This window comes from Amblyomma americanum, chromosome 4, assembly GCF_052857255.1.
Source record: "Amblyomma americanum isolate KBUSLIRL-KWMA chromosome 4, ASM5285725v1, whole genome shotgun sequence".
NCBI lineage: Eukaryota > Metazoa > Arthropoda > Arachnida > Ixodida > Ixodidae > Amblyomma > Amblyomma americanum.
Genome location: NC_135500.1, coordinates 144,997,221 through 145,022,055, shown reverse-complemented (window position 1 = coordinate 145,022,055; position 24,835 = coordinate 144,997,221). Strand labels below are relative to the sequence as shown.

The following is a 24,835-nucleotide window of genomic DNA, read 5'->3' as shown; positions in this document are numbered from 1 at the left end:
GAGAAGCCGGGTAATCGTGTTTCTGATGAGAACAGTCTGTCCCATGAAGCGGAGCGCTCGTGGGCAAAATGTTCTCATCTTCCTAATTTTTTTTAATCATCGGAGTCGCCATTACAGCTCCGCTGTAGGTTCCAGCACACCTAACGCCAGATTGTGCGACAAAGAACGCGCGTCCTCAATTCGTCGAAGCCAATCGCAAGACATGCTGCATACATTTGAAGGACGTTGGATGTGCCAAAATTAGACACGTTGTGGCAGGTACCAGAAACATTAAGCAAAAAAAGTGAAATTCGAAGATAACGTAAGCGTTTTTCTCGCCACAACAAGATTCTTACGGTCGTGCCTTTCGCAATAGCGTGGCAAGTTGTAACGTCGTAACGCAACTATTTCAAAATCCCTCAAACAATTAAAAATGACTTAAAGGCTATGAAGTTCGAATTCCTTAGTGCAAAAATATTTCTGGTGCACAACGTTTTCTGTTTGCACACCTGCCAGAAGTTCCTGTCACCATTAATGATTACCCCTTTAGCATTTCGGACGAGTACTAGCGATGAGATCGGAAAATCGCTTCACTGTTACGGCGCAATTTCTTTCTGCGCATACAGAAGCTAAATGTGCAGCGTGAATTACAGCTGCCTATACCAAGCAGAAGAAAGGCGCACCTGTCTTTTGTTTCCAAATTCCACCACTGTTTGCGCACAGGGCACGCATCAGGCGTTCGTGATAAGTTGCGTGTCCTTCAAGGAGATATGGCTTCGTTGGAACGCACGAAGAACTTAGATGGTTAAGGAAAGACAGCAACTAGGGAAACGCAGCGGCAAACTGCCGCATTGGCACCTCATTCCCTGCTCTGGCGATGCCTTGCCAGCCAGCAGGATGGAGCCGAGCGGGCAGACAGCGACGTTGGACCGTGTCCAAAAACGGGAGGTCGGGGACGAGCGAGCAAAGGAAAGGGGGAGAAAGGGCCGCACCGCAGGGGTCCGGGGGAGCGGAAAGGGCACTGGGGGGAGCGGCGTGGCCCCATTCCCTCTCCCCAGAGCAACGCTCGCTCCCTTTTCCCGCTCCCGTCCTGATGTCATCGCTTTGATGTGTGTCCCCATTTTGCGAGCTCGAATGTGTGTCGATAAATCGATGGCCGCCGGGAGATTGAGAGAGCGCGGCGCGGGCGGGACGACGGCCACGGGTCTTCCCCTCCTCCTCATCCCGCTCCTCCCTTTCCTCCCGTCGGATCCTCCGGCTCCGCTGTCCTTGCGGTGGTTGCGAGGGCGACTAGCTGCTCCCTTCTGCGTCCGTCGGCCGGGGAATGATGATGAAGCCGATCCCCGTCCTGCCTGGCTCTATCGCCGAGCCAACCTCTACGCAACCCGCCCTCCCCCTCCCCTGTCCCTTTCTCCCTGATCTTTGCGACCGCCGGCCGTTTCCGAACGAGAAAAGGCTGCGTATCGCCGTCGGACGTAGGATGCCGCAACCCGGAGCGCCTGCTTTGAGCGGCGGGGGGCTTTAAATCGAGTTTACGGGCGGCTCGTTCCAATATTCTGTCATTTTATTGTTATTTTGGTCTCTTTTCTTCCCTCTTTCTTTTTTGTCCATTTCTTTCGGTCTGTACTCTGTGGTGGTGGGCTCTTTGGCTGGGCAGATCTGGAGAGACCCAGTTTCCATACACGTCGCGAGTGCATGATAAACACCGCGCCACTCCGGCGCTCTCTGGTCGTATTTAGGGCGTATCTGGGTTTCTTCATCGATGCTTTGCTCGGTGTTTTGTTGCAGTATTTCGCAATGTAGAGAATTCTGACGCGCAAGAGATGTGTCTCCTCCGGCCGCAATATAGAGCGCCATTATCGTTCTTTGCTTACCCGTGCCGTTAGCGCTGCTGAGTTTCAGGGGTCAAGCGAGGCTTAAAAAAATGCTGTATTTATCCCTAACTTTCAGTACTGAGTCCCTGTCGAACAGCTGTGAGCTGTGTACCGCAGCAATACTGGCTGTGGTGTCATAAATACACGCTGTTCTCTGACCTCGTAAAGCTCATCCCTTTCCATTTTATACTATGGCGTAAGGATCTCGTTCTTCGGAAACCCGGCGTCATAAGAAAAAGAAATCCCAGAATTCCTGAAATAAAACATATAAAGCTGAAATTGCCGGCATTGGGGTTCGAACGCAGGCACTCTGCGTGCCTGACGGGTGCGCAAAGCACACGCCACGAAGGGTTCTCTCTTTTTTTTAAAACATGGTATTTATTACAATGATACTCATATGCCACGAAAGGCCTTTAATTAAAGCATGTGAGAGGCACCTAGTGAACGCGTTGTGGTGTGTATGACTTAGTAACCTGTGTTTGGGATGTGTACTGATCTTAAAGTAATTGAAAACCGAACAAATATTAATATGCAAATTATGCGTCAGTAATCGCATGGAATAAAAAGGCGGTACTATGGTGCTTTCTTGTACTGACACAAATGGTGTTTATGTGTATGCAACCTGGATAGTGATTGATGATTGTTAATCGATAATTATGATTGATAATCGGTAATATGATCAGTAATTATGATTGTAATCGATGACCGTGACCGGTAATATGATTGCGGATTGGTAATCCGTGAGAAATGAGAAAGAAACCGAATAAAAAGAGAAAAAAAAAGGAGGTGAAGTCGCTATCGCGTCTACTCTTAAGTCCAAGCTTAAGCGTCCTTCTATATTTTCTTGCTGCTTTACGCAAGCCTGAACTTCGAGAGTTTCGTCTTTTTCTAGAGCCGTTTTGATTCTTTCGCTCAGCCTCGAAGCTATTGGCCTGGACGTGTCATGAAGTCCGAAACGTCGTGGTCTGTTTAGCCTTCCGTCAGTTTAGTCTTAGGAGGCCTGCTTTTACCGCGCAGGCGGAAGTTCCGTGCCAGCAACCGCTTGAACGCACGCACACGTGCGCAGCCACACACATACATAATGACAGACGCATTCACACACACAACCGCACATTTTTCGTCAGCGTGTACTCACTTGACGAGGTCCGGTGGTGGCAGGTTTTTGAGCGCCTTGATGGTCGGCATCTCCAGCGACTCGCCGCCACCGTCCGGCAATCGTCTGCGCGAGAGAAAGACTTCATCTTAGTATGCACCAGAAGAATTCACTCAAAACGACGTGAACAAATTGCGCTTGTAATGGACATTGATGGAAACAAGTTTTGTCGTTTGAATCAAATCAAGCGAAACCAAATGAGAATTTCTTCATCTTTCCTTAGTACATGAGTTTTTCCTGTCCAACCTAAGCACAGCGTGCTTGTTGGTTGTTCAGGCAGTACGGTGAATCACCGAATGTGTACAAAAAATATAAACAAAATAATGACATTAGGCACACTAGTACGTGCGTATTATGCAAAAATTATGTATAAATATAGAGCAAATAGGAATACAACTCGAAAAAAGAAAGGAAAGATGAACAGCGGACATCATAACAGCTTGAAATGAGCCATATCTAAACAACTCTAAAATCTGAAGCAAAAACTGGGAAAGTCGAATACAGCATGCAAGAGGACATCATTGATTTATCTGCAAGGATGAACACCATTTTCTTTTTGCTTTGGTCATTTTACGTTTAGTTTTGGAACTCCAAAACTCTTCGCCTAGTTCATTGAATTTTGTGGCATGTAACATCTCATTATGTTTTCCCATAATCTGTAAAGCATCGTGGCTTAATAAAAATTTTTATTTTTAATAAAGATGAAAATGATCTTTAGCTGTGATCACGTTACCAGCATCATGGAAGACCAAAACCAAGTTCATTTAGAAAACCAACTGTGGCTTTTTCACACAAGTGCACCCCACGGCACAAGAGGCTCTGCCTCCTGTGTCTGTCGTAGTCACCATCAGTGGAAGGAGCACCTTGCCAGCATCCACCGCACAACTAAGATCCGGTGCGGTGACGAGGTCGGTGTTCATGAAGTTCAGCGCTGTTGTAGCCTGAATGCGACGGTGACAACGCAGTGTGAGTTTACCTGCATCCGGCTCCTTCCCTTTTTCGGAAGGCCAGCCGTAAACTGCCTCGGCCGAGAATGTTCTGCCGTTTCCTCTACGCATTACACGCTAGGTAATAAGACAACCATTCACCTTTAGACAAAAGTCAAGTTGGGTGGTGAGGATATCTATTGGGATATAGGGTGGTCATGACTGGCAAACGGTAGGGATAATCGGAGATCAGTGGAAGATGTTTTTGTCATGCAACGGGTATTAATCGGGCTGAACGTGATGATGATGATGCTGTTGATGACATGCTGTAATCGGAAAGCGCCTATATAAAACATGTCCAAGAAGAGGGCTTAGTCGGGCTGGTTGGTGCAGTCAGCGGATGTGTCTGTGTTCTTCTGTTCTTCCCCGTCTGCTAGCGCTCTTCAGTCGTTTCCATAAAATATATGCATGCGCCGAGGAAACTAGAGAATGCAAGCTCAAAGCGCATGTGCTAGGGTGTTTGCTCCTACAAGGAAAGCAGAATTATGTGTGGCGAAGACGGTGTAAGGCTTGGCGGAACATAATTAAGTAGCTTGAATTTACAGAGTTGTACTGACCGGCCTTGTCAACGCAAACCCAGTGTTGTTTGTTGCAGACGGCAGTACCCTAATATCCAAGTCACTGCCGAAGCAACGTTTTGCCAACGATAGCAAAGCACGGTGGAAACCTCTAACAAAGAAATTAACGCGGATTCGGAAAGTTTAGGAATACTCCAGTTCATCAGTCAGTTTTCTTTCCGTATATTTTGAACTATTTTAACACATCGGGACAAAAGTTCCTCAGCTCTTAATAAAAAAAGAACAAATATTAAAAAGCAACAAGTAACGTGCATTTGCAGAAGATGCAAGCATTTGTAACAGTCATACATGGTTGATACGGCTATCGTCTAGGCGTGTAAGAAGAAACTATTGTTAAGCCAAAACGTCGCTCGTCTTAAAACAAGCTGTCGAAAAATACGCACAACTATACAGAACGCCTTCATAAAAGTCAAACATGGCGCAAAGTGAATGGCAGGGACGTTGCGTGCCATGTGCCGGGAACAAGTCACTTGGACCGTATGGTCCCTTGCACCGCCATTGTGTCGAGTCACTTGATTCCTGTGGAAGGCAGGGATTATGCAAACAATCTGCGGAGTCTTTCTAAAGACCCTCGTCTCCGCACTCTGGTTTGGATTACTTTTTGTTCGCGATCGGATTAGCGGAGGCTGAAACAAAGGAGTTATCGGCTCGCGAAAACTTCCCCGAGCATTCCCCAATCCCCTGGGGGCAACCCCGATGACAGGATAATCTGTCGAGCGTATCGACGTAAAACAAACGTAATCTCTTCGGCATACACGCGCGAAGGTCAAGGAGGAAGCACCGGCTGCCTTTCATACAAAGGACGCGAGCATACTTTCTTTCTATCTTTGTTTGTTTGTTTGTTTGTTTCTTTCTTTCTTTCTTTCTTCCTTTCTTTTTTCTTTCTTTCTTTCCTTCTTTCGTTCTTTCTTTCTTTCCTTCTTTCTTTCTTTCTTTCCTTCTTTCTTTCCTTCTTTCTTTCTTTCTTCTTTTCTTTCTTTCTTCCTTTCTTTCTTTCTTTCTTTCTTTCTTCTTTCCTTCCTTTCTTTCTTTCTTTCTTTCCTTCTTTCTTTCTTTCTTTTTCTTTCTTTCTTTCTTTCTTTCCTTCTTTCCTTCCTTCCTTCCTTCCTTCCTTCTTTCTTTCTTTCTTTCCTTCTTTCTTCCTTTTCTTTCTTTCTTCTTTCCTTTCTTTCTTTCCTTCTTTCCTTCTTTCTTACTTTCTTTTCTTTCTTCCTTTCTTCCTTTCCTTCTTTCCTCCTTTCTTTCTTCTTTTCTTTCTTTCTTTCTTTCTCCCTTTCCTTCTTTCTTTCTTTCTTTCCTTCTTTCTTTCCTTCTTTCTTTCTTTCTTCTTTTCTTTCTTTCTTCCCTTCTTTCTTTCCTTCTTTCTTCCTTTCTTTCTTTCTTCTTTCCTTTCTTTCTTTCTTTCTTTCTTTCCTTCTTTCTTTCTTTTCTTTCTTTCATTCTTTCTTTCTTTCTTTCTTTCCTTCCTTCCTTCCTTCCTTCCTTCCTTCCTTCTTTCTTTCTTTCTTTCCTTCTTTCTTCCTTTTCTTTCTTTCTTCTTTCCTTTCTTTCTTTCCTTCTTTCTTTCTTTCTTACTTTCTTTTCTTTCTTCCTTTCTTCCTTTCCTTCTTTCTTCCTTTCTTTCTTCTTTTCTTTCTTTCTTTCTTTCTCCCTTTCCTTCTTTCTTTATTTCTTTCCTTCTTTCTTTCTTTCTTCCTTTCTTTCTTTCTTCCTTTCTTCTTCTTTTCTTTCCTTCTTTCCTTCTTTCTTCCTTTCTTCTTTCCTTCTTTCTTTCTTCTTTTCTTTCTTTCTTTCCTTCTTTCTTCCTTTCTTCCTTTCCTTCTTTCTTTCTTTCTTTCTTTCTTCCTTTCTCTCTTTCTTTCTTTCTTCGGTCAATTATTTGACCAAGCATCAATGACAGAGAAACAATCAACCGAACAGATTTAGACAGAAGTGGCCGCTTTTTTCCGGTTCCTAGACAGCTGATTGCTAAAATGAAGACAGGATAGATAGAATTTTCTTCAGGGGATTTTACGCAGCAGTGAGAAAATGGCTGTGGAGGCAAGCTCCCGATAAGCAACAGCAAGGTGTGGAAAAAAAATGGAAAAAGCAGTTTTATTACACAGGAAGAGTCAGGCAACGCGAAAGTACGAGGACGGCTACGATAGGCAGACAGAACTGGCGCTTTCTTCCTGCACGTCAGGAATGCGTTAGTGTTTTTTAGACAGTGTAAATATTCAGACCGTACTAATAACAAGGAATATTTAATGCGTAATTTAAATAACATGTTTGGTAAAATAAAACACCGATAGGCCCTTTAATTTCTTTCTTTCTGCAAAGCCCCTTATTTCATCTGCGTGCCACGGTTTTCTTTGTTACTTCGCATAAAGCCGACAGCTATAGAGTGACGGGACACTGTGTTACTACTACCCTCTTCTGCTACTTTATTCTGATTCTTTCTGCAGTTGGAGCAGTCATGCGGTACCTTTTAGAGGTAAAGGTCTACTTCACCACCAAAGCTGCAAAATCCGGGCCATCGCTAAACCCTTGACCTTCACCTTGAATAAATAAATAAATATTTGCCGCGAATGAGATTCGAACTCGGGGCGGCGCGAGCATACCAGCTTCGCCGGCCACTGCAACTAAGCTGTTACCGCCGCCGGTCACGCCTCGTGTTAAACTGCAACGCACTCTCACGCTGTGCATTGCACATCGTCGTCTACATCAACTTCAACTGCGGCGCGAACAAATCATATCAGCTTAACCTCGATGAGAGCTTGACCTGAGTCTGATATCGTCACCAGACGTGCCATCGACCCAGCAAAGCAAAACCAAGAGCCAATCACGCTAAACAAACACGTGCTTTCTCACGTCTACTGTGTTAGCTACGTTAAAACTCTTTTTTGTTTATGGTGCAGTCGAAGTTCGAGGTCTGTATAAGAATGGGAGGTAATTGAGCCTCCATAAAGTGCTACAGTCAAACGCCGCAAATCTGGACCCTTTTTCTCGCAGCATACGCCTTGGGCAAGCAGTACATGCAAGTGTGCCGGTGTGCTTTCCTTCTATCTGCAGCGACGTTGCGCTTACACACGTGGCTGCGCCTCTCTGTCTCCGCGCATCCCGCGGGTGAAACATGAAAGAGGGCGAGACTCATTCCCTGTTGTCTTCACGCCGAGCCAGTAAATAAGCGAGGGTGCATGCCGGGAGATGAGGAACGTTGAGGAAGGTCCACACGACACGAAAGCTTCGCCCTGAAGACGTGAAGATGCAATGAAAACGAGCTACGCCGGAAGGACAGGAGAAGAAAAAAGAAAGCGAACCCATATAGAGATCAGGAGGAGAGAGGAACACAGAAGAATGCCACGCGACCCTGCGGCGCCTGATGAAGTTTCCCTTCGCGCCTGGTTAGCTTCATTGTGGCGTGGGAATAGGGCGCGCGCTGGTCTCCGGCTAAGCCGATTAACGGGACCGAGGGGAGGCGGCTGCTGCTGCTGGGGGGGAGTCGCGTTCAGGGGAATAGAAGGGAGGGTTGGGGTTCGGTCGTCCTTGTGGTGCGCCGCTGTGATGCCCGCCAAGGAGGCTCCTCGGACACGTTGTTAGGTGTGATGCCGCTTGAGGTGTCCGTGCGCGAGGACACCCCAAGCACCGTCACACCTAACAACGTCACAGAATCACACCTAACAAGCACTCCAACCGGTATACCGAACCATGTTGTCAGTATACCGGTTGGAACGCTCCGCTGTCCCTTGATCTTAGTGATTTTAAGGAATGCCGCACAACGGGATCATAAGTACAGTCTCGCACGAGAAGGTGCGCTGTGGGCATGGCGGAATACTCGCTGTGCCACGTACAGGCGCTGTGCCGGTGCGTAGTACTACGAGGTGACGCATGCTTCAGTGCAGACAGTGGATTATTTTAAACAACCGCTCCGTCGCTCGTACTGCGGGGAGCGTGACGAAACGGAAGACAATGCTAGGTGTAGTGATGTTTAGTTCTAAAAGGTGACAAACAGAGGTTGTTGATGCGTTAGCAATACCAAATTTAAACAACGCGAAGACGAGGACCGAAAGCAAAACACTGTTAGCGCTGTCATTTTAAAGTGTTTCGCTATGCCTCGTAGCCTTCGCACTGTCTCCGTCATTAATCGCACGTTTCCGGCTAATCGGCTGGCTATGGCTTGACGCAAAGCGTCTAGAATAAAACTCCCAAAAGTTTCGCCCTCTACCACGGCTGATATTTGAGGGCTATAGCTGTGCCGATAATATTTCCGGTGGCATTCCTCGCAGCACCATGTACAAAAGAAGCGCCTTACACATGCCATAGTTTTCATAAACGAGACACTGAGCACAGCACGGCGTATTGACGTGTTAACGTAAGCGTTCACCCACAAAGTACGTGTGCCCTCATTTTTTTTTTCCATGCGAGAGAAAAAAAAAATCTCAGCCATTTTTTTTTCTGTATTCAGATTAAAAGCAAAAGCGGTGACCCCGACCAAACTCTTGTACGCGAAAAAGATTTCCAACGCCCTCAAGAACAGAAGTTCATTAAAGTAGCCCACCGCTCATATCTCGAGTATAAACAAAGCTACTCCTGCTTTAACGGCCCGTCACAAGAGCACCGAGTGGGTCGCTATACGAGTGGGCTGCGCGAAGAGAAACAGTGCTCGCATAAAAATAAAAGCGACAAACACACGCAATGAAGCGAGAAAACGCGCTAAAAATAAATCGGGGGCGAGCGATGTTGTTTCGCTGCGGGTTATCATGGCGCGCTTATTGCAGTGCAGCTTGGTGAGCCCATATTGCTACAGTGAGTGCCTCTTCCGTTTGCCTCACCCCCATCTCCACCCATCCTCCCCCCGCTCTCTTTCCCGCTCTTTACAACCTCACTCATACAAAGGCTATGCGCGTGAAGAGCAACGCGCGCGGCGGGCGAGCCGGAACGCATTAGCATTAAGAGAGGCCCGCATTAGCCAGCCGCGTACTGCTGGATACCCCAGTTCCTCAGCCGTCCTGCTGCGCCCTTGTTTGCAAGCGGTGCCGAGCTCCGGTCACGGGAGTCCCTCGACGCCCCGCGTCCGTCAGATAACAGGTGTGCCGCCAGCGTAGTACAACACCTTTCCGCGAGACACCGCGATACATGTTCGCTATGCGCACTCGTTTCCCCGGTCGAAGCGACTGCGAGAGAGTGAGAAAAAAAGGCAGGGGTGAGGGGGAACTTTTGGGTGAGAGAAGGATGATACGTGACCTGGAAGCTTTCGAGGACAGGAAAGCAGTTGGAACAATCCAAGACGACGAAATACGCGTGGGCTGCGACGACCCTCGATGCGTGCCTTCAGTCAAAGAACAGGTAAAAGCCGCCGTGCCGGCAAACGGACTGAAGGAGGGCAATAGAGAGAAAAAGGGCAGAGAAAGAGAAAGAACGCCGAAGCGAGGAAGGCGAGGCGAGAGAGGCGAGCCGATCGGGCCGAGGCATCCACCCTCGGGCGCCTCGCCTTCTGACTCGTTAATCTTTCGGGATTCGCTCCCTAACGAGCTAATGGAGTTTCGATGTTCGAGCGTCGGCGCGAACCGCTTAGTCTCCCCTGCAACCGGCGTCTTCTCTTTTTCTGTTTTTTTTTGGCCCGCGGAGCTCAGATCAGTGATGCTTCTCAGCCTGCTGTGCAGTTCTCTCGTGACTGGGTGACTATTTTTTCTCCTTTCGGCTTGTTGGCTTCAAAGTGACGCCAACACGCTTCCCCTTTTTTTTCTCTTATTTCCTTTATTCTATCGCGCCCTCGTGGGATGATGATCTCTCCGGGTTTCTTTTGAGCATCCTCATCGGAAGCGTCAGTGTTGCGTGTCGATGTGAGCCGGCGGGCTGTTGGAGAGCAACAGAGTACTCTTCTCTTTATGCGCCGCATAGATCCACTACTCGTGACACCCGGCGCATGCGCAGGACGATAGCTCTTCAGTGTAGTTGCGTGGCTGTCAACATCTCCCGCCGCCAGTCGTATTCCGGCATGTATAATGGACGCCTAAAGGACTACTTTTCTGCACCCTGCTTTACCATCCACGCTTTATATTTCTTTTTTTTTGGTGCTTCATTTTTTTTTAAATCCCCGACGTTACCGACGCACAATTGCTGCCCTCGCCAATTTCTGAAGCCGACCGAAATATGCAGTCGCCGGTATTCTCTGTTTTATTACTATGCATACGCTGCACCCTGATTATACGGACTCGTAACGCGGTACTTCCGTCAGCGTTGGAAAGTCAGCGTTTTTTTTTCTTTTCTCTTTCTACATGACTCGCGCGTAGGTGGAACTCAACTACCGCTGGTTATGAGGTGCCCTTTCTATTTATTTAGTTTCGCTACCGTATCAAGTTGCCGTGAAGGCTTCAAAACACTACGCGAAGGAAATCTGGGATGAGAGTTTTGAGTGACGTTCCTGATTGAGATAAATTTTATAGATGCTCATAACGCGTCGTGTCGAAGTTAGCCGAAACCCGATAAAGAACTTTTAATGCATGCTCTAAATGACGTACCTAATTAAGAAAAATGAGGTGCTCAACTTCCAGGAGTACTAAGTTCGGTGAAGGCTGAATAAAATGAGCTCGATCTTCTTTCTTCATTGCCTCGCTGTTCGCCTACAAGCGTTGCAGGAAGTCTCAAGCACTGGATGCATCAGGTAAACAAGCATAAAATAATCAGCAAACGATGTTCAGTAAAATAGGAGAGTTATATAGAGTTCTGTGGTGCACAAGGACACAGGAATATGATGCACTAAATACAGGATTAAACATGCTCAACATCCTTAAATAATGAATTTATTTAACATGCATACTTCTTATATCACCTTCAAAGCGAGTGAGGGGCTTACAAGTGCGGCTTCTCCAAGGAATAGGTTAGGGATCAATAAGAAAAAAAACATTAAGAGAATTAACATTAAGATGCCTAAGCTTCATGCATTTCTGGTAGCTTTTTGCTCTAGGCAGATGGAATGTGTGGAACCACCAGATTAGTTGCTCCTGCTAGCCACAGCGCTTCAAGCTGGGCAAAAATATGTGATGGTTTACACTTCCAGAGGACGTGTAATTTTGGTAAGTGAAAATGGCGTGTAGTGTCTTTTAAACGCTAAACGCTTGTAGAACGAGTCAGGCAGGGATGACCTGCGCGATGAGTGATCGCAGTGCCCTTGAAAGCATAGCACGTTTCTGACCAAACACGCATGGCTTCTCTCGATGTGCCAGTAATCAGACTTCGAAGGAAAAAGCATGCACTCTTATCCGCTAGGTTTTAATCGGGCACTTAATTTATTAACTGTAAAAACACCTTTCAGTAGACTCCATCAGGAGATTTTGTAGCGATAGCTACATTACGGTAGCATTTCGAGCCTTCAGTGTGGCGGCGCCGCCACCCTGTGACTGCGCCGCCACGCTGTCGCGTGGTTGGTCACGTGATGCGGAGCAGCTGCCGGCGGCGCGGAGCCGTGGCTGATCACGTGTTTCGTCACGTGTTTGGTCACGTGACCAAGTTCCACTCAGCCAGCTCTAGCTGTCGCGTCACTCCAGGTTTAACCAGTGCTGAACCACCGCGAATTTTTTTGATTAATTACTGCCCAGAAAAAAAAAAACACCGGTTCTGCCCTTGTTCCTGCGAGTTTTTGGCATATTATTATGTTTTCCGAAACGAAACTCAGGAAAATATGTTAACTCGCTAAGTAGCTGCGACCATTCGGGATACTGAGTTTGTTCAGCATACATGTTGCTAACCACCGCATAACGCTTTCGAATAGGAGACTTTGTTGTCGGTGGTTCCTCTGCAGGATTGTATATTATGCGACTCTTCCACAGATTGAACGTGGGTCTACAAGTGCTGTCTTGTAGTAAATAGGAAACCTGATGTTAGTGCCGCAGCACGCGCTGAGTTACCAAGGTGCAAGGAAAGCGACCTCACGTTGAGACGTGAGGAATACGAAGAGAGTAGCAATGACCGCGAAACAGGCGCAGACCAATGCGAGTACGTTTTCATTCTGGATATTTCTTGCTTAGCTACTGTGTCCGCTACTTGATAAGCTGAATTTCTTTTCTTGTAGTCTTTGGGCGCCGCTGTGTCTCGGTGGCTATAGTGCTTGGCTGCTGCCCCAAAAGATTCAGGTTCGATCCCGGCCGGGGCGGTCACATTTTGATGAAGGCGAAATGCTTGACCCGTGCACCGTGCATTGTCAATGCACGTTAAGGAACCCCAGGAGGTAGAAATTATCCGGAGTCCTCCACTCCGGCGTCCTTCATAGCCTAAGTCGCTTTGGGACGGTAAGCCCCATAAACGTAAACTTTCTTGCGGTCATTTTTACAGCTAAATCTGCGACATAATCGAGTCACGCTGGTGTCATTTTGATTTGCGGTCACATGACAGGAGGTACAGTCTCGTGGCAACGGGGCACACACGGTCCCGTCAAGCATCACACGGCCACACGCGGACCAGTGACGCAGGATGTGCGGGATTCGTACAGGAATGGCCGAAGGCACTGTGCACTAGCTCGCTCTCCCGTCCACACTGGCTGCTTCTGCTGATTTACATAGCTGAATCCACACGACAGAATTCATGGGATGCACATTCTACGAGCAGGCCTGACCTATCTCCAAGCGTGGCTTCTCGTTAGGGTATACTCAGCCCATAGTTGTCTAAAGTATTTTCGCAGCAAAAACTTGAGCCGTATTAAAGGCAGAGCGAAAACTGTACTCACCGACTTTCTCTCTCTCTCTCTCTCCCTCGCTTATTATATGCTCCGTGGAATAAAAAAAGAAACTAGGGCGAATACAGCTAAAAGATACAACGGTCGGGCACAAGACAGACGAAGCGTGTCCTCTTGAATCTACATCGTCGCGAAATTAGAGAGAACGTGAGAGGGAGAAAGAACACCATTTCGAGCTGTGCATACCGCGCGTGTCCACCACTGTTTCGCACATAACGCGGCCGCGAAAGAGACTACGCGCTCACGCTATGTCTGTCGCTGCGAGTCGTCGGTCGCCATGGAAACCGCGACGCAGACGAGAGGTGATGCGATTTCCTAGCGGCGGGACTGCGCACTCTCCTCTTTCTTCCCTCTTTTCGCTATCAAAAAAAAAAAGAGCCGCTATAAGAAAAAGAAAGAAGGAAGAAGAAATAACTTGCAAAGGAAGAATGGGGAGAGGACGGAAGAGAACACTGGCGAGGGAGTAGGGAATGTGTAGGGAAGAGGGCTGGAGAGAAGGCAACCACTTTAGCGCGAGATTCTTCCGATCTAATCAAGCCGTGCCAAACTCGGTTTCTCAGCCGCTGCTCACGCAGCTTCCAGTCGAGAAGGGAAGGCTGGAAAGAGGGGAGATGGGGAAGTGGGGAAGGCTGTCCAGTTCGGAACGGGTGGAAGAGGCCGCTGGCTGCCCGAAGTGCTCGGCGCGCAACCGCCGCGCATCTTACCGGAATAGAAGGACTTGGGAAATGGAAAAGCGTCGAGGGGAAGTGGGTAGGAAGAGGAGAAGGGGTAGGATAAATCCCGCCGCCAGCTGGAAAGGGCCGTGAGGACGGCAACAGAGAGCTCAATATAGAAAGCCTCGACTCAGTAAAAATAAAAGCAGAATGCACCATCGGCTGAAGCACTAAATCTCGAGCAACAAAGCAAAGGAGATAGAAATAGTTCGGAGGGGCTCGCTTTACAATTGCACGTTCCGGTAGTGTGTGTGCGTGGGTTCACGTGTGATAGGGAAATAAAAGGGGAAAAAAACTGAGCCCCCGAAAGAGGAACACGCAAGAAGCCAGGGGAGAAGTAAATTAAGGAAGCAGAGCCCCGAGCAAGGGGACGTGGAAGGGCGCGCTAAGACGCTGAGGTTGCGTGGAAATGACTCCGGCCCGAGAGATAAGACAGCTTTTAAAGATTGATTGCCCTGCCCGTTCTCCGGCGTTGTTTGGGTCGCTCGATGCTGTTTATACATGTGCGGTTGCTGCGAAAGGCCGCGGAAAAAACAATGGGGCTGCACGGGATGAAAGTGATGGTCGGAGAAAGAGTGAGAGGAGGTTGTGACACGTCTGGTGTCGAAAAGATGTGCCACGTACTCTGCCGCTCAATAGAGAGTAAGAAAACAGCAAGGAAAATAAATGAGAAAAGCCGATTGCGGGGCAGATATCTCTTTTTGAAAAGGTCTTCATTCAGGATCTTTTCTTTTCAATAGAAATAGAGTAGCCAGAAAGTGGGCTACGGTAATGAATTTTTTAGATTCGGATTTTTTTTATTGTTTTCCTGCAGGCAAAGAGAGAGCCTTCGAGGTGGGTCGCATGCAGCGAGCAGTATATACATATTTTCTAAACCTACAGGCGATTTCTTGTACCTCGGATCTGTTCAGGTATTGCTAAAGGCTTTCTCACCTCGCGTTTCCTGGCGAAAGCGTATGAACTCTAAGTTTTAATTTTTTTACCTAGTATTTGTATATTCTCGAGAGTTGCTGCGAAAAACTACATTTTTTTTTCACAAGGACGCTGCGAATCTTCACAGTAATCAGACAAATTCATGCACAAGACTAGTGAAACAGAATACGTTTCATTAAACTTTCAGGCATATTGGGCCGAAAATTTTCGTACGAAATTAAACCCATGCAAGCGTAAAAGCAAAGAGATTATACAACACTATCCTTTTTTCGAGTTAAAAAAAACAGCATCCGGTGGGTGTGATTCGAGGCCAACTTCTCAAAAAGAAAAAAAAATGGTTAGAGTAGATGCTCATTCGAGTGAATGCCCTGACGGGTGTTACACGTTAACTGGGCACATAATCAATTCCTGTCATTGCATGTTAGTCTGCTGAACCTTTTCTTACCCTCACTGTGGCTTGTTATGACCTTGTATTTCTAACGCGATAACGAAGGACACCTGATTAATTTCGAACAGCTGAGGCTGAGTAGCGATCTTTTATCTGGGGTTATTTAACGTGCACTGACGTCGCACAGCAGTCGGGCATGCAAATGTGACCGCAGCGGCTGGGGTTCGAACCAGAGGCTTAGTGCTCAGCAGCCGACGCCGCAGCCGCCCCTGTGGGCCACAGTTCAAATTTCCAACGGATTGAAGCGTGGTGGTCTTCGGCGCACATTTGAGGTGGTTCGTGAGCACTACTGCTCTGTACTTGCGTAAATCAGAGTGGGACAGAAGCACACAAGGGAGCGTAACGGATAACCAAAAGCGCGAATGGCTCTACAATTAATAAATGTTGACACACATATAGATGGCGCCAGAGGTAGATAATTTCACGCCACTGATCCCCGCATAACTTTATTTACTAAAAAAGTTCGCTATTTGTGTAGTCAACGTAATCTGCTCTAAAGAAAAGCTTCATCATTCAACGAGCGTTATGATAGCTGACAAATATCTATATTGTCGCGGTTCAAACCACCCGGTTAAAGAGAGGTGATTTATTAGGAAATACGATTACAAAACTTAAAGCTCTTCTGACCAGTTAGGGCAAAAAAAAAGTGATAATGATGGAGGTTAGACAGGTAGCCAGAAATGTTTTTCGGGGGAAGGGTCGAAGACAACTTTTTTTTATTAAGGTGGACGGAGGTTAGATAAGCTGGTTAGATAAGCCAGCAGCCCTTCTCAGTGCAACATGAAACACAAATTGGCCGTGAAACATATTGACTAGCGCAAACACAGACATGGACCAAAGTAAGAGTAACATTGGTGCTGTTGGCACGTGTTGTCGGTATTGCTGCAGGTCTCTCGTGCTGGTTTTAGCTTCCGGATAAGTTTTCATCTGATACAGACCACACACCCTTTTTATGTTTAACTTTTAGATCCTCCTCGTTTTTCGTTTGTGTTTCGCGCCGCATTAGAGCACCCTATCAAGTTAGATTTCAGTTATCTTGTATTGCTAGATGTCTTCGGGGTGCTCCCGAGGGCGTGCTCCTTGTTCATTTTGTTCCATCAAGCTTCATTTTCTTCATCGTCTTTACGCGACAGCAACTGATAGGTGGCACTGGTGGCGCAGAAGGACAGTCTAGCGTGTGTCCTGTCTCTTACTCTTACTTTGGTCCCTGTCTGTGTTTGCGCTAGTCAATATGTTTCACTGCGACAACCAACTAGCCCAAATGAAATATTTAACAAATTGGCTGCCGCAGCGGCGTCGGTGCTTGTTCCCTGTATGCTACGATGATGGTCAAGCTCTCTGCAAAACGGAATGGAGCTTTTTGCATGCCAGCTTATCTTGAGAGGTGGCTTTGTCTCAGTAACGTTCACCACGCATTCGCCACCGCTCCCGTTACACGTCTGCCTCGTCGTTCTCGATACGAGCCTCGTTTAGTAGAGCGGCAAGGCGAGCGGTTTCTCTTGGAGGATAACCTTCCAGGGAGGAGAGGTTCCTCCCCGCCTCCTTCGATTGAGCGCGTCGGCGGCGCATCGTCCGCGCCCCCTTCTCTTTCATCGGCGTCCCGGCTTTCGCTCCGCGCAGCATGGTGGTGGGCCGGCCCTGCGCTTTAATTATGCCGGCTTTAATCAGCGCCGCCGCCGCCGCCGGCGCATGGCACGAGCGGGAAAGCGGCGGCTGCCTTATCGGCCCGTACGTCAGCGCCGCCGCGTCATTCAATTATTCACGCCAGCTTGCGTGCGGGAAGGGACGCCGTCCTGGAGCCCGAGCTTGAGCTGATAGGGTCTGCCGCGGCCGATGACGTAGAAGGATGCGCTCTTTTTTGCTTGTCTGCTTTTTTGACGCCCCTCATGTACCGGATGATGAGCCGGAGCATGGATGCTTGTCTGCTGGAAGGGTTACGGAGTAATCGTTGCAAGTTTATTGTGTGTTGCTAGAGGCAGCGATAGCGCTGCAACATTACCGTGTCTCGTGAATGCTGGAGTAGAAGAGTAAGTAGAGGTGAACGAAACCTGGCAGGCCTTGCAGCAGAGCTCAACATTTGCGGCTGCTATAACGGATCATGAGTCGGGCGGTGCGAAAGTGTGGAAGGTTCCTTGCTGGAGGAGAGAATAGGGCGACCTCAGGTAACGCTGCTTGTGCAGTATTGGGCTTATAATGGTACCGCAATCCATCATGCATGCTCAACTAAGAGAGTAAACAAGAGGGGATGAAACCTTGCCGGCAGTGCAGTATATAGGTTAAAAATGGAGGGAAATTAAGATAAAATGATTGAAGAAAGTGAAGAAAACTGTGAAAACACTCAGAAGTCGATCAGTGCATTAAGAAGTTAAGCACGCAATCATCAAGTCGGGGTACGGCAGTGTTTTTAAACAAGTATGACAAAGCAGAAAGTGCAAAAGTTGATAAAGTTCTTTAGAAACTACAGTGATCTTCGATTTCGTGTTGTCGGTTTTCATCAGATCTTCGATGTTAAAAAGAAAACAATGTAAGAAATCACTTCTCTCATAACTTACAATCAGAACACAATGCCCATATGACCAACTACTTTTGCGAAAAAGTTTTCAACTTTGTTTTTCGTACTTGCTGATTACGAGTCACAAAATCGAACTAAAAACGCATATACTGGCACTGTGATCTAAATACTCTTATTGCAACAAAATAAAAACTATGGAGTGCAAATTTAGAGATTTTTTCAAGAGCTTCAGGGAAAGTAATTTTAGTTAAATGACCCTATTTTTCGTGGCATGCTCTAGAGTATTTCAAAACAAAACATGAACTGCTCTTTCAGAAGCCGGATTTCGCCAAATGACACCAATTGTTCATTCTCAAGCTGGAAACCTTTTCGTAGAAAACGCAGTTACCCTTTTTAGAACTGTTCAGGTTGTGGTACTTTCTCTGCGTTCCAAAATATTTGGGGCCACGTATCGTTTCTTTCAAGTCAAGGCTGGCATAGCTTGTAGAAATTGATTGCCGTTGCCTGGATTTCGCTCGCGGCTCATAGAAGTAACGCCTACTAACTAATCGAAAGACAACCGCTAAGGTCTGCGAATATTAAGCACTGAGACAACCGAATAGTTTTATAATAGTATAAAATTGGAAATCTGACTGATGTGCACAATTCTTGGATCAAGAGGTTGAATTTCGTGGTCCAAACCCATCCTGGAATACAATGCAGGCGCACACTCTGAAGACTTGTGTGACACTAGACAGCACTATAAGCAGGTCTTCGTGGTGCAATATTTATTGCAAAAAAAAAACGTGCTAGAGACAAAAGAGGGTGGCACACGGAGAAGCGAGATCAGCTTGGCTTTGAATAATCAAGAGAGAGTGCTCATTCATGGATGAATCGTGTATGTTGCCGCGCATATAACTGAGAAGGCTTGCGACGACTGAAGCTGTTAAACCAGTAATTTAAGCTTAGCCAACGTCACGACGCGTTAAACCGTCGAGTTCCGGCATTTACATAAAGTTTTTCCTATCCTATATCAAGCTTGCATTATTTATTTTCTCCTACTTTAATTACTTAACTTACAGTACCTACTTGAGGTACGTGTTCTTAACCTAAACGTACTTACTTGAACTAAACCTTTATAGAGCCTACTTTAAGCCAGTGCCTTAAAAATCAGTACAGTGCATGTTAAGCCAGTTAACTGAAAGTCTGCTAAGCTAGATTTACAGTACTGTTTAGGGAGTGAACGACAGGGTGGTAAATGTTTATGGGGTTTAACGTCCCAAAGCGACTCGGGCTATGAGGAACGCCGTAGTGGAGGGCTGCAGGCAATTTCGACTACCTGGGGATTTTTAACGTGCCCTGAACTCGCACAGTACACGAAAATTTTGCCTCCATCGAAAGGTGACCGCTGCGGCCGGAATCGAACCCGCGTCTTTCGGGCCAGCAGCCGAGCACCATGACCACTGAGCCGCCGGGGCTGCGTGGTGCACGTTTCCTTCAGCACAACGGCGACTCTTTCAACAAGCTGTAGAATGTATCACTTCCCTGAAACGCCGCACTAGCCAAGGTTTATACGCGTAGTAATAAGGCGAATTTTAGCGTACCGTTCTTTTTTAATGGTAAAGAAAACTGCGCCCCAATTTAAAGTACATGATTCAAGTGAAAGCAATTTTTTTTCGCTTCTGAAATCGAAATGAGATTATCATTTTTTCCTATCGCCCATCGTGTGCATGCAAAACAAAAACTGGCGGGGCACTTAAGCTCCGCCTTAAGGGTATGACTTGGCAGCGCTAATGGGTTAGTGTCCATATATGCGGAATTGGTCATTCTCTACTTAACGTTCATAGATCTCTGGGAGTCCTCATACCACTACTGTCCATCGCTGCAGAGGTCAAGCGACGGGCCACTGCTCCGGCAGGTGGCTGTTTCAAACACAGCCGCTGGTGAGGCTTGTGAGACCCGAGGTTGCTCTTCCCGAGCCACCTTTCACGACCAATCATTAATTTAACTGCCGCCTGCCACGGTGGGTAGGTAGCGATGACGTCACAAGGTTGCGCGACCTAGGTGGCAGGTGGGCCACCTGCTTTTTCGCTCACGCCGACGGCGATGACGACGGGTTTACTGCTGAACGGGACCCTCAACGCTGTCGCGTTAATAGGCAGTCTCTTAACCTAACCTCCGCAGCGTCCTGCGTTCTTCGGTGGCGTCCTCAGGACCCCCGTGCGGCCAGGGCTGTTTTCAGGTTGTGAGGACTGCAGTGCGAGCAAGACGAGCCAGCGGGGCGACCGAGGAGGATGGGGTGGAGGGGGAGATGCGACTGGGGGACCGGGTGAGAGAGGGCGCCGGGTACCGTGGGCGGTTTAGAAGCCAGCCAGCCTGCCGCTGCAGCAGCAGCAGCCACCGCCGCCATGTGCGGGCCCATCGATCGGGCCGCTCTGCCGCAGTGCACGGGAAAGGTGAGCGCGCACAATGGCGACACCGCGACCGCCGCCGCCGATGACGATGACGGGTCCGCCCGGGACATGGAGTCACGCGCAGACGGCCCTCGCGTGGTCCGCAGGGGACCGTAAGTTGGAGCAAGAGCTCGCAGGGACGGGGCCACGATAAGATAAGCAAACGACACAAGCGCACGCTCATACATAGCAACCTGTGGCGGGAGATGTGACTGTGGGGCCGGAGGCCATCACAACCTCACAGGGATCACTGCAGTGGGATCGAGTCGAGCTTAGCGAGCTTCTCCCAAGCGTTGGCTCCCACCCCGAGGTACCTAGGCTCCAAAGGGGGGACGCTTGTACCCTTCGGTGACAGGTGGGTGCCCGGCGGAAAGGAGTCGAACCCCCCTTCTCCCGCAGCTTAAGGTGGCGTTTAGCCAACTACGCCACTACTATATATGAATAGAATGAATAGAAATTAACTTATGAAGCACCGGTAATATCACTAGGTGCACACGGAAAACATAAATTGCTGGGACGCCTAATCATCTTCATCCGATCACAGTGCGTTAGCATTAGGTCACCTCCTTGCTTGAAGATGCCAGGTTTCCGGTTTAACGCATCGACCAGCGAAAGACGATTGGCATTGGCTGATTGGCCCTCCACACTGGCAGATGCTTGACAGGTGACAGGTGGTGTACACAGCACTACATCGTACACATTTACTTCACGGTGGAGCTTCTAATGCTAAAGCTTTCAAAATAAAAGCCAAAACAATAAAGGAAAACCACGTCTTGCGGAACTATTGTGGTTGCATAACTGGCCACAATAGCGCAAAAGTACAGAGATGTATGAAATTGAGCAGACAAGAAGAACGCCCACTCTGCAGTAGAAATTTATTCGTAAATAATTAATTGCATACCCCACTAAACACAAGATAAAAACAGAAAACAAGACTGAGCAGCAATATCTGCACCTTTTGCTTTGACAACGTAGGTGAGCGCAACAGCAACAATTTCCACACCGTTAAGTTCGCGTAAGGAGACCCAGCTGTGTTCCCGCACCAACTGGCTCAGATGTTCTTACCGCATGGTGTTGAGCGGTACCGACTTTAAGGCACTCTTTCTTCACAGACATAGCATTTAACTGCTCTCTGTGAACAACTTTCTTTATTCATGTGAATGCGGGAGGCGCAACTTCTGTGTGACTGTTCATGTTTTATTGCCGTCCTAATGAGAAATGTTACCGACCTGATGCATTACCAGGCAAATATCTCCAGCTACTTCTTCCTCCGTTTGGGCAATTTGGTCAAGCATATCGAAATTTGGAAGGACTGCAGAGGCATGGATGATCGAAAATCTCACAGCGTTCTGCAACGTCGCCCACGTCTTTGTGACTCCTCAGAGCGTCGGCATTCGCAGGCATGGACCGTTTGGTCCTGTTGGGATGACGGAAATGTGCACACGCACAGATGACTAGAAAAAAAAGTGAAATTACGGTTTAACTTCGACTTGGACCTGCCCTTGTTCTGTGTTGTTCTCTATTTTGTGCGCATAAATTTTTGGCTGGAAAAAATCGTCTTTAATGTCTCCTTGAGTCAAGTTGAATGGCTTCAAACCAAAGCTGTACGCCATCATATAAAATTCCTGCTTCTACGAGTTCCTGACTTATGGTTTTGTCATCAACACATCTACTCGCCATCCTGGTCCAGGTAAGGTCGTCGAGAAAGTGCGTGTCTTGGCGTGGTCACCAGCGCGATCCCTCGATTTCGATGAGGCGTACACCCGCTAGTAAGAGTGAAAAATTTGTGAGCTTCGTGAGTTGAGTTATGATTAACACCAACAGCAATCGTTCCGTTTTTAGAAATGCGTTTCTTTGGGAAGCGTGCCCTGAAGACTGAAATATGAAAACAGTAAGAGACAAACGCCGAATAATGCGCTTTATGGTACTCTCCGACGCCGTTAAGAAACTGTTGCAGCAATTTGCACGAAACTTCTTTTACGTTGTGTATTAGCCTCGTTCATCAGTGAGTTAAAATGTTAAAATTAGTGCCAGAAGCCATGAGCACAGTCGTTGCGATTTAATCTCGCGTACAACAGAGTGGAGTGGCAACCTGCTGTCTTCTTCATGCGCTTCGATCGTGGTCGCTTGTCTACCTGTTAAGAGCTACCTTTAAAACTTTTTTTTCAAAATCATATTTTCTTACGTTATTACACAGCCGAATCAATTTCCCCGATACAGGCTATTCTTGAGTCTGATGTTGCATAAGTATGGTTATATAACGCCTGGAGAGAAGGATGTATGACGGCTTTTGGTGGGATGCCCGTGGAAACTGTACACTATGCACTCTAGTATAACCTAAACCACGTATTGTACTAGAAACTCTACCTTATATTCTCCAGGATGTGAGGCGGCATAACTTGCGAGTATATATTCATTAGCTCTTATGAAACAATTTCCAAGCTCGCTGTATATTCTTAGGAGGCAAAGGGATAAGGTGGCCCAACTTGAGCTATTTTCGCATCGCGCTCGCAATTTATCTTATTTTTCATAACATTATCTCTCAATGTGCTAAGCTTCAGGGGCTCAGAAACAGCTGCGAATAGAAAGAAAAGACAAAACAAAGAAGAATAGAGGCTAAACAAACGTACATTATTTATTTCGCCCACACATCAAATATTCTCTCCGCGTGGCCCCAGCGGCGAACTAATGCGTGTGCGCACCTACCTGGCTGCAGCGTAAAACGGATTATATCGTTCCACCCTGCACACTTTTTGTTGCGCCTTTGTTTCTGGACGAGAGCCGGAATTGATGCGATCTGGGCATGCGCGCGACCATTATGGAAATTTTCGAACGGCACACTATCTCGTTACGCCGCCCACTCGTGTCTCTAACTCTCATTAACCCAGCTCGTTGCTATTACCTCTCGTTTCATTAATAATTGCCCATTCGTGGAAAATGCGCTGTTTTCATTGCCGATGAGCGTATGAGGAAGTAAATTTAAAAAGAAACAAGCATTTCTGTCATCGCGCAAAGCCAGTCGGCCAGTCAGCACAACAGGCGGTGTCCTTGCATGTAGCGCGGTCTATACCTGCATAACTTGATGCAGCAGTTTATTTCGGTCTTGCGTCTTGAAGATAGCATTTTTATACTCGTCAAGCAATACGTGACGCGTAGCATCGTAGGCAGAATGAACGCAGAATTATTTCTCCCACAAACTTTAGTCAATTTCAGCGTGGTCTTGATTACGAGCGATGGCTCAGTCCTCCAGAAATGAAGACGTCGAAGAACGAGAACAAAACATCACCCTCTTTAAGTATGAAATTACTTCTGAGTTATTACGTTCATCTGACAGCGCTGTGATTTTAACACAATACCTCTGATCGAACCTAATAGGTCCCCCCCCCCCCCCCCCCTCCATGCGGACGTGTATAGAGAGATATCTGAAGAGGTCTCCTGCAACTATAATTTACATGAATGAATCATTAGGTACCATTACTCATAGTTTATTTTGATATTTATGCATGCATTTCCGGCGTGTCCATTGTATTATTTATATTGTGGACTGTGTGTGCTGTAGTTGTGCTTTGTTGAACGTTATGTCGCCAGTTCAAGTGTTTTTCTTTCATTATGCGCAATAGAGTAGCCGGCGCCGTCATCGAGTGCCAATACCACCTTTTATGTCCATGCGAATAATTTAAAAAATGTGAAGTTTTGAACATACCCAGTGTAACGGCTTTGCGCAACCAAGCCCGTCTTTTTAATCCGTGTTTCATAACCTTCCCATATTTCAGTAAACCTACCCAGATTACCGCTCCCGAGTTTACTTTTATCTTCGTATATCTTATTTAATCATCCTCTAAAGACATCAATGATCTCAGCGTCGTCTTCAGCTCATCCGGTTGAGCCAATGGTCGAAGCAATTTTTCTGGCATGAAGAGCGTCCATCTGGGCAATTGGCCGCTCTGGGTCACACTGGGAGCCGATCAGTTGAGGAATCTGAACGTTTTCCTGCACCTAGAGCCACCTCTAACAAGGCAGAGCAGCTCCACAAATGCTGTAGTAGACGTAGGCTGTATATGCCTCTTTAGATCTAATTCAGTTCAAAGACGGAATCATACTATTCAGTTTATCAAAACGTTTATTTTACTACTTGTCACGCAATGCACTTGTCCTTGAGGTATTTTTAGTGTAGCGTGGAAAGCTATTGGTGGAAAGCGTTTCGTGCTTTAAGAATAAGGAAACCAGCTTGTAGCCGTTTATTCATCTAAACGATTATTACTCATGTTTTGAAGCAACAAAGGCCTCATGTTCGACGTGTGGTCCCTGCAGCATTCTTGGAAGAAAACGCAAGATGCTGCCGTGGGATGAGCATTAGGCAGACACGGTAGGTGCGGGATCCGCTGCGTGAAGCGGATGCATTAAAATCGGCAGTGTCCATCCATTGCGTCTCAGCAGCCAGCGTCAGTCCGGCAGTCCTTTCAAATTAGGACCCTTTATTTTTGCTTTGTCCTTCTTTTCCTCGTCTCTCTTGGTGT

The 24,835-nt window shown here is 47.1% G+C and overlaps 1 protein-coding gene across 2 annotated transcripts in view; it reads right to left on the bottom strand.

The window, feature by feature from the left end:
• Positions 1–24,835, bottom strand: part of LOC144128483 (vesicular glutamate transporter 1-like) — a 201,247-nt gene that overhangs the window by 84,293 nt on the left and 92,119 nt on the right. For both annotated transcript variants that reach the window (XM_077661911.1, XM_077661910.1), the window contains exon 2: positions 2,989–3,072. In XM_077661911.1, the coding sequence (XP_077518037.1) occupies positions 2,989–3,072 (84 nt within the window). The remainder of the gene's footprint in view (positions 1–2,988; positions 3,073–24,835) is intronic.